The sequence below is a fragment of the Cynara cardunculus genome, assembly GCF_001531365.2.
Source record: "Cynara cardunculus var. scolymus isolate 2C chromosome LG 11, CcrdV1, whole genome shotgun sequence".
In the NCBI taxonomy this organism is placed as follows: domain Eukaryota; kingdom Viridiplantae; phylum Streptophyta; class Magnoliopsida; order Asterales; family Asteraceae; genus Cynara; species Cynara cardunculus.
This window is the reverse complement of record NC_037538.1, coordinates 9280186-9290289: the sequence shown is the minus strand read 5'-3', so window position 1 is coordinate 9290289 and position 10104 is coordinate 9280186. Positions and strand designations below refer to the sequence as shown.

Sequence of the window (10104 nt, the reverse complement as noted above, 5' to 3'; positions counted from 1 at the left end):
TGTATTTGATTGTGTTTATTTGCAGTTAGTTACACGAATTCGGATATGGGATGAAATCGGATAGGGATGAACGTGTTTAAGAGTTTTTAAGAATTTAAGAGTTTTAAGAGTTTAAGAGTTTTTAAGAGTTTTAGTCAAATGATTTATAATATAGTATAGATATAGATTCGTTTGTATATATAATATATAACTTTAATGTGTTTGGCCCTCCAAGTTGTAATATATTCACTTTACCCCTTGGTTAAGAAAAGTTGATTAAAAAATGTTTAAAAAGTGGAAGATGGAAGATGGAAAAAGCCTCTTATGCCCTTTGCTTTAACGGACTTGGTATATGAAAAAAGTGGAAGCCTATGTACGAGTTTTATAAAAAAACAGCAAATCGCAGGGACCAAGTCCGTAATTTACTCTGAGAGCAAATCAAATAGATTCCTTCGTCTTCAAGCGTCTATGGTCTCTCACGATTCTGAAGAATTTCTCTGCGCCTCTCTCTTTTATTAAAACACCAATTGAATTGATCGGGGGGAACGCAGATTCCTCCCTTCTTTTGATTTTCCATGGATACGCCAAGCTCTTGGGACTTCTTGCGGAAACAGGTTTCTTTCTTTATTTGTGTATTCAACTTTTTTCCTTTTTTTTGTTGTAAATATCATCATATTGATGGTTGAGTTTCAATTTCTCGTTTTCATGTCGCTTGTATTAGGTAATTATATCCGATTTTGCATTATTGGTTCTGCGGTTGGGGTGTAGAGGAAGTTTTTTTGTATTGTTTTTAGGATTTTTGGGTCCCTGGAATGTTTGAATTTATTAGGGTTTTGTAGACAACGATGAGCGGATCTAGGCTGGAACAATTTGTTTTGGAGGTTGAAATTGCAATTGTCGTGCTTAGAAACGATTTGTTTGAGGCATGTTGGTCAAGTAGTCTGATGACCCTGGTTCTAATTTCGATTAATTAATATGGATGGGAAGAACAAATTGTTATGCCTTGTGGGTAGATAGATCTACCACCAGGTTTTCGGTGTCGATACACACACATACATATATATACAGCATTGTTTTGAATGATTAGCTATCACAAAGGCACTTGGGGAATCATGGTCTACTCATTATGAAGCTGGTAGGCAGGGGAGGAGCTGGTATTTATCGCGAGGGTGGTCCTATAAACTAGCGACATGCAAAAACTACTTGGAAGCAAGAATTATGCTTAAGGTACTACTCATGGATGTGAAAATATCTCACAGAACTTGATATTAGTTTACAAGGAGAAGCTAATTCCTTGACGCTTGCGAGTTCACAAATTACAAGTGGCATGGATACTTGACAATAGATGATAGAAATACAGCAAACAAGATAGACATATCGGAAACCTCAAAGCATTCATCATTAACCAATTAACAGCGTGTGTGCAAGATTGGGAGAAAGAAAGGTCAAAAAACAGGGTTATTAGAATGGTTACTCTCTTTTTTGTTCTTTCCTCACTTTCCGCCCTTGCACTCTATTTCAATAGGGTTCCCCCTTGGTATTGATATTCCAAATATAGACCTAACTCTTACAAAAAATCACCACAACAGTGGCTAACTCCTCTTCAATGGCACACTCGTTGGCAATTAGCTACAATTTGTTGCATTTCCATCACGACCTCCTCACTTAGGTTTAGGGATATTTTTTTTAAAAATTAAACAACGTATAAGAGAACCCACAAGACATCAACAACATTCACGAAAAAAATCAACAAGTAAAAGACTTTGCTAGAAAAAAAACAAAAAGAAAAGCAAGTAATAAAAGCAACAACATACAAGACCGCGGTTGCACTGCAGCAGCTGTGACCAGGGGCATAAGCAGAGGCGGCCTGAGGCTGGCCACTGGCGCGAATGGTGACTGGCACCTGTGAAGGTTATTGGACTAAGGTCGTAAGCTCTTGAGAATTGTGAGGGTGGGCATGTATGGACGTGGTTGGTAGATTTGGGCTGTGTGGCCATGTATTGTTTTGGGAACTTAAGGGTGGGCCTGGGCTCCCCCTGAGCCGAGGTTGGTAGGAGATGAAAGCTTTTATTTTCATTTTATCTGAATGTCTTGGTGCTTTTATTTACTGATTACTTTTAAGATGATCCTGAGTATGATGTTGCTAAAACTAGATCTTGGTTAGGTATTCAGTGTATTATCTAGCTATGCTCAACTAGCAATGAAACAAGGTATTCAGTGTATTATCTAGCTATGCTCAACTAGCAATGAAACAAAGCCATCTTCTTTGATATTGTTTCAATTTAGGTTGCTGTCACCCTCCCCTCTATTCGTGTGCGCACTTCGCAAAGTTGCATTTTCAAATGAGTGGTGCATCCGTGCAGGGAAATACATTATTTAGAATTTGTAGCTTTATTTCCAATTTCTCCCTAAAGTTAGCTGAATCTCTACTTAAATTTCTTTTATTTTGTTTTATATTTGTGGATATCTATGTAGGCGAGGAATCTTGAAGCAGAGTTGGATGATCAAATGCATTTGTATCGTAAACTGGTGTCTACAAAAGGTGATGATGGTAATGAGAGTAATATTGGATCCAGCATAGAACAGCTACTTAAACAGCTACAACATGTAATTTCGCAAATGCAAGATTGGGTGTCATCTGGTGGATCAGAAATTTTTTCTCATACCTTGACTCGTCATCAGGAAATTCATCATGATCTTACTCAGGTACATTTGTTCTTGTGTACTTCATTGCCTTTTCTTTAGGTGGCTGAACACTTGCATTATATTGTTCTTCTATTTAGCTTATTGCATCTATAACTTGTCTAACAGACAGCGAATCATCAATTTTTTATATATGAAATTAATCATGTTATTTTTCTCCCAGAACAATATCGTGATGGGCTCAAAACAGAAGGCCTTTTTTAGAAAGCTTTCTAGGAACATATAGTTATTGGATGGCTGCATATGTATAGTTAGCCATGATTTGTGTTATTGGCTTGAGCTTTTTGACACATTTGCATGCTTTTTCACCTTCTTTTGCAGAAAAATGAAAAGGTAAATGAAAAAGAGTGATAGGAAAAGAAGTTGAGAATTTTAGTTCTTGCTTGCTAGTTTATATATTTTCTGTGAAGGAAAAATGGTTCTTTCCATTTTTTCTTTCTTTTCTTTTTGTAGCATCGTGATGAAAACATTGTGTGTTTTTTTGCATGTGAAATTACAAGATACATGTTTATTGCAATTGCATCTACATGATATCGTCATACCCTCTACTTGCTGTCCTCTCTAGGGGATGCGATGACGTGTTGTTACACAACAGATGGCTAATTTAATGAACATAGACCAACTAAAACCAAATATATGCTGCAGAAATCTATACATACTGAAAACTGAAATGAAGTCAGATTAATTGACATCGGCTAAGTCTAAACATAACCAAAACTTGAATACTGAACAATTAAGTAACTTTAATCAAAATGAATGTTGCGTCATTCTAACTAGGCCTAGTACTCGACTAGACCTTTCCCTAGCTACTAGCATTGGTGCCTTTTTTTGAAGTATGCATCACTAGCTAGCTAATAACTTCAGCATGTTCATGGTTTTTGTGCTAAAACAATTTTAAAACATTTCATGTAATATTCATGGCATTACAGATCCCAACTTGTCTTTCATACTGAAATGCTGGAAATCCGCATGTAAAAATACACAAACATATGCACACATATAATCTGTACTCAGAGTTCTTTGTTGATCTGCCTTGTGGGGAACACCTAATACGCTGCACAATACATAGGCTTTCATGATGTGTAGCGGTTAATTGAACTTAGACTATGTTTACTCACAATCCCTTTCATCCTAATTTCAATTAAAATATTACTTTCTCTCTTATCCACCTACACAATCTTCAACTCCAACCCAATCTCACTTCTTTTTCCATTTAACAGTGATCCAATCTAAAATATAATTTTGTAAAAATTATATTATTTTATTTTTTATCATATATAATAATTATTTTTAAATTTAAATATAAAACGGACCATTGCATATTTTAAATAAACGGACCATTGCATATTTAAAACGTAATTATAACTATAAAAAACTTATGATACAATTGAAATTAAATAAGTCACAAAAGTAAGAATGACAATATGTCAATAGTGTGCTCTATCTATAAGGAATTGAAAAGTGAAAACTATGAATTTTGGTATATTTTTAATTTTTTAATTTTTTTTGTTAAAGTCACTTTTTAATTAGATAAGTTTTATTTTAAAAAAAAAATATTAAACCAACCAATAAGCAAATACCACATGTCAATTTCATTTAGTAAAAACGTGCTCAATCCCGGATTGTCGAGTGAGATGGATCGCTAGAGATTGGTTATCTATATCTATTTTTTTTAAAACCCTTTTTGTCCCATTCACGATCTGGTTGCTCATATTGTGACTGCAGATGGTCTTAGGCTATCATTCTTTCTAAACTAAACCATGGTCTCGGTTTGCGTACTTACACAATTACACACAAACTAAAAGATACTTGTTTTTTGTGCATAACATGGCTGATATATTAAATATACTTTTAGCATGCTAAACAGTTTAAAACATGTAAACGCAGAGCATGCAATCATCAGACATGTATCATGTTTCATAAGTTGCATGAGACACCTGATCATGTAGGTTTTTGAACTATGTGATACCACTACCTACACACATGGCATACGTACTAAATGTCTAAACAAACTATTGAACATAAACACCAACTTATATTGTAAACACATACTGATCTGAACTGCATCGCAACCTACAGAAGGTTCTATGGGACTTCTATACGACTTAATACGAGTTGGAATTCACATTACCTGACCAAATGGACATTGTGGCGATTGTGCAAGTCGTGTGCAAGTCGTTTGCACTGCGACAATGGCTTTTCCAAGCCATTTAAATCGTGTGTGGTTCATTTTGCACTCTTTTTGCATATAAACACTTATAAGGCATATATCTATCTATGCATTATGACTCTGTAGAAAAATGATTATAAGATCATTTTCTGTCGTTTTAATACCTTTCTGACCATATAAAATTTGCTAAATTGTTCCAAATCTGGAGAATAATGAAGGTTCAAAATTGGTGTAAAATTTTGTCCAGCTGGAAGCTCGTATTACTGAAGTGGAAATTTGACAAGTTACTTTTCTCGTTATTTATTAATAGGGTCAACAATTTGATTTATCAGCAAATTTAAAAAGACACGACCTCTGATAGGAGCTCTTGGAGACGAAAGATTAGGGCTGCACTTGGCAGACTAGGGGTGGGCTCACCTAGATGGGAGGAAGCCGGAAGGGATCTGGAGAGGTATAGGATGGGGCTAGGGTTAGTGAGCGACAGTTAGACTAGGGGTGGGTTTCCTACCTTTATTACGTTTTCATGTACCTGCTTCCGTTTATATGTGTTTGTTTGATTTCTGGTTGCTTACTTCTAACTTGTTTTTCAAAATCTAGCACTATCTTTTTTGTTTTCAACTTTTTTTTTCAAATGTTCTTTCTTATGTTCTTTTTCCACAAATTTAATATACGAGCCGGGGTCTTCACGGGAACAACTGTTCTACTCTTTCGGTGGAGCTTAGGTCTTTATACATCTCAACCCCCACCTTCAGTTGGGATATACTGGGTTTGTATGGTTTGGTTAATTTGATATATTGATGTCTCTAACGAGACTTGAACCTACAGCCATGAGAAGTATATATGAAGAAGAATAGTAAGTGATTAATATTTGAAAAAAACATGAAGGGGGAGATTGGTTTGCATCAAACTTTCTATCTATTATTGTATAAAAACTGTGGGGAACTGTATCCCTTAATATCTATTGAAAGGGGTCGAGCACTGGGGCAACCCATAAAGTTACTCCTTTGTTGCCAAAAGATGACAGGTTTGAGTCGTGGAAGTAGTCTCTTTGCAAAGTGCAAGGGGGATGTTGCTTAGAAAAACTACCCTCTCCAACCCTTGCAAAAGTCAAAGGACCAGGATCATCGGGGTCACATGTTATTTTTTACGCTAACTTTTTAAATCATAAATACTTCTATGACTCTCGTCTGCTTGACTACCACTGCTTTTTAATGCCATTTTTATATATATTTTTTTATAAAATTTGGTTTATTGTAGGAGTTCAATCGACTTCGTTCTAGCCTTAGAGCTAAGAGAGAGCATGCATCACTGCTTGAAGATTTCAGGGAGTTTGACAGATCAAGGTTAGATCTAGAAGAGGGCGGTGGATCCCAAGAGCAGTCTCTTCTTAAGGAGCGGGCTACTATCATAAGAAGTACAGGGCAGGTAAGTTGAATGCAATTTGTTCTTCAACTTCTTTAAAGAATATGTTTCTTTAGACTCGGTGGCACTGAGTTCATTTCTTTTTCTTGGAATTTGACGTGTAAACCACTGGAAGTATGGAACAAGATAATAAAGATAGATCATATAGGCGCAGTGTTAAAAGAAGTGTTAAGCAGACAGGTAGTCAAGGGACCTTTTAGTAGGGGTGAACATAAAAACCCAGAACTGACAAACCGACCTGAACTGCATTCAAACTGGTGTTCTGAATACTTGAAGGTTAGGTTTTGGTTGGTTTATTGGTGAACTAAAGTGGATAGTCTGGGTCCGGGTTCCATTATATCTTCTATAAATCAACACCGTACCCCTTATATATAATGTTATATTTATTAGTTCATTATATTCTAAAAAAGATAGAAGCTTTGAACTCAAAAAGAAAATATATAGATTGAGAGGTGGTATCTGGATCTGGGTTAGATTTACTTTCTTCTGAAAATAGTAACTCGAAAAATATGGCTTATAGTGCTAAAAAAGATTTGATCTTGCTTTTAGAGGAAAAAAGAATACTAATCCAATTTTTTTTTAATCATGGATCATTGGAGTATTTTTTCTTTGGTGTTGTACAATTATCGGCATCATTTTTTCGATTTATAGATGCAAATTTATACACTATAGAGCTGGCCAAGGGTTTTTATTTAGTTGCAAAAGAGATTTCTTCATATAATACAATTACGAATTACTTCCAACAATTGATGGAATAATGAAATTAATGTAAAATATTAGGCCTAGTCTTGAAGGCTCAAAGTCCCAAACTGCCTTGGTTTTGGTTTGTTGGAGGTTTCCATTTCCATCTAACTGAGCACAGCGGTTTGGTTTTTAAGACAGAAAACCAGATTGAAGCCAAACTATTCACCCATTACTTCTTATGCTTAACTGTGTTAGCGGTGATTAAGTTTTCCCTCCGAAGCATAAGCAGTTTATTTATGTATATGAATATAATTTCTTTTACATCATAAACATCTTACCTTGATACAATATATTTACTTCTATAATTGACTAATTTCATTGTTTCATTGATAAAGTTACATAGGACAAACTAATGATTCTTTCCAAGTTGTGAAAAGTTGATTAATGAACGCAAGTTGAGAAAGTTGATTATATGCTTGACTTTTTTAAAAGGTTTAATCAACAATTAGTTGCCTTTTGAAGCGACAAGGGATGCTTAACTCCAGGTTGCTGATTAAGTGGCCCTGACTCTTCGAAATGGTCACAGGATGCTTAACACCCAGGCGGCAATTTAAGCGGCCCTAGGGGCCATTTTCATAACTCTATATAGAAGTAAAATTTCAAATCTCCCTTTCTATAATAAGAAGATTAATCTGTTGTTCAAGAAAGAGGATTTATGAATTGTGTCATTTTATATATATATCTCACTCTCTCTCTAGCTGATGTTGTATATAGTTTCCTATCAATTGGAGTTGAGCCTACTCAAACAAATTTAGGTCACAGGCTAGCTGCTTGATTGCTTGTTCATTTAATTGATTGAGTTTATACTCATTGTTCTATCTAACCATGTTGATGCAGACAGACGGTGTAATATCTCAAGCACAAGAGACCCTTGGTGCGCTTGTGTTTCAACGCTCAACATTTAGAGGTGTCAATTCAAAGCTTAGTAACGTTAGCAGTCGCCTCCCAACTGTAAGTATTTGAATCGGTTCATTTAAAGATATTGCGTTACTTAATTTGGTTAAACTACAAAAGACTGACCCAACTATTTTAAATTCTTTGCATAATTTTACATTTTGGCATATCAAGTAATGGTTGGTTACATTTCAAATCAGTTAATTGCTAAATCACTCTTTCAGGATGACCTACATTAATATTCAATTTTACTTGATGACTATTGATCATGGGCTATAAATTGTAATATGCAAATATATATACTCATCAACAAATACATGTGTGAATTGCATTCCCTTGAACGTGTGCTTGTCAGAAAGGAGAGTAAGCCAATCATATTTGTATGAAATCAGCTAGTTCTCAACCTTAGATATTAGATCATGGGTTATAGAAGAAATGCAAAATTATAATTTGAAGGAGGGTAAAACAGGGGTCAAATGTATGTGCCATGAAGAAGCTATACAATTTATTTTATTTTGGGATGTCCAGTGGAAATGAAACGTGTCCGGGTGCGTTTGGATGCGGACAGGACTGGACGGGTGATAGTGGGGTAGGCGGTGAAAGAATTGTGGAATGTTTTAGGGTTTTAATTTGGCATGGGTAGTTTAATAATTTACCAATTTTATCTCATCTGCATTTCTGTCCCACTTAGGTCTCTGTCCCGATCTTACGACACACAAAACATGGGACAGCAAGTTTTTGTACTATTCCCGTCCTGTCCACCCTTAGGGTGCGTTTGGTAGCTAGACATGATAGGACATAGCATGATAGAACAAGACAACACAACTGTTCAGTGTTTGGCAAGACAAAACTGGATAGGACAAAACATATAAAATGACCAATTTACCCTTAATGAGCTGTCTATATATTTTGATTAATTTATGTAATTTATTAATTACAATAAAATAAATATTTTTTATAACAAAAATATATCATTAGAAAGTTTTCATACTAAAGTGACACCAGAATAAAAAGTTAATGTAGTTTCCAATCTTTATTTTTGTACCTTTTTCTATATTTTTTATTATTATTAATATTTAATAAATTACAGAAATTAATTAAAATATAGATACCGTATAAAAATAATACTGAGGACAGTAATGGAAGATTAAAAAGCATAATACAATAAATAAAATTTAAAGAATGAATATAATGTAAAGAGGGAGGCATATTTTGATGTTTTAGAGAGAATTAAGTTTTATTTTGAGGTTGTATTGTTAAATTATAGGTCTGTTTCACCTTGTTCCATGGGCTAGGGGTGGAACACGCCTATTCCACTTTGTTTCTATTTGTTCCACATAAAAATCCTGCCGGACATGAAACAGTGATTATTGTTCTGTTCTATATTATCCAGTATACCAAACAAACCCTTATGGAACAATGTCATGTTTCACTTGCATATTTTCCCTTCATCATCAAGATATCTTTATGGTGGTGGTGTTAGTTTCAAAAATTCCTCTATCATGTCTGTTTAATGGTATTTTAGGTGTTTGATTCGTAGTCGAGCATTTTTATTAACGTACATGTTGACTCAAATGTTGCAATTTTCATGGAAGAAAAGTAGAAGAAATTTGCTTGGCCAACAATGATCTATAATGGGCATCGCCTATGATGCTTTTGAACAAAATTAATCTTTTCCTTCATAGTAGTTCGGCATTTAACCAGCTGTCTTGGTGTTACTTACAGGTGAATAGCATCATCTCGGCGATAAACAAAAAGAAGTCTATGGACACTATAATTCTTTCTTTAGTTGCCTCTGTTTGCACATTTTTGATTCTGATTTACTGGCTGACAAAATAGTAAAGCATTGAGGTACATTATCCGACCAATTCATTGTATAAATAAATTTTGTAGTGCCATTATGATTTAGTAAATGTAGTATAGAATCAACATTTTTGCAAAATACAAGACTTCCAAGTGTTTGGAACCGAGATCCGGAGTTTAAATCACCCTTGCACAATGAATTACTAGTCGATGGGTTGGTAACGGAAGTTTCACCCATTTGGGTGTGGTCTTTTTGGGTCTTTCAAGAAAACTCGATTATAAGATTGGGAAGAAATATCTCTTCAAATACCTTTGATATCGTTTGTTATATGGTGCAAGTTTATAGGAGAGCTTGAGGCTTGAAGTTGGCTGCAGTTGCATCAAAAGTT

The 10104-nt window shown here is 34.9% G+C and overlaps 1 protein-coding gene across 1 annotated transcript; it reads left to right on the top strand.

The window, feature by feature from the left end:
• Positions 1–449: 449 nt before the first annotated feature.
• LOC112521457 (Golgi SNAP receptor complex member 1-1-like) lies at positions 450–9880 on the top strand. Its single transcript, XM_025130333.1, has 5 exons — positions 450–593; positions 2455–2685; positions 6110–6277; positions 7856–7969; positions 9638–9880. The coding sequence occupies exons 1-5, from the start codon at positions 555–557 to the stop codon at positions 9749–9751; spliced, it is 666 nt and encodes a 221-aa protein (XP_024986101.1). The 5' UTR covers positions 450–554; the 3' UTR covers positions 9752–9880.
• Positions 9881–10104: the final 224 nt, after the last annotated feature.

Coding starts and splice junctions, on each gene's coding strand:
- LOC112521457 (XM_025130333.1), top strand. CDS start 555: ATGGATACGCCAAGCTCTTGGGACTTCTTGCGGAAACAG. Junction 594..2,454: donor GGGACTTCTTGCGGAAACAG/GTTTCTTTCTTT, acceptor ATATCTATGTAG/GCGAGGAATCTTGAAGCAGA. Junction 6,278..7,855: donor TCATAAGAAGTACAGGGCAG/GTAAGTTGAATG, acceptor ATGTTGATGCAG/ACAGACGGTGTAATATCTCA.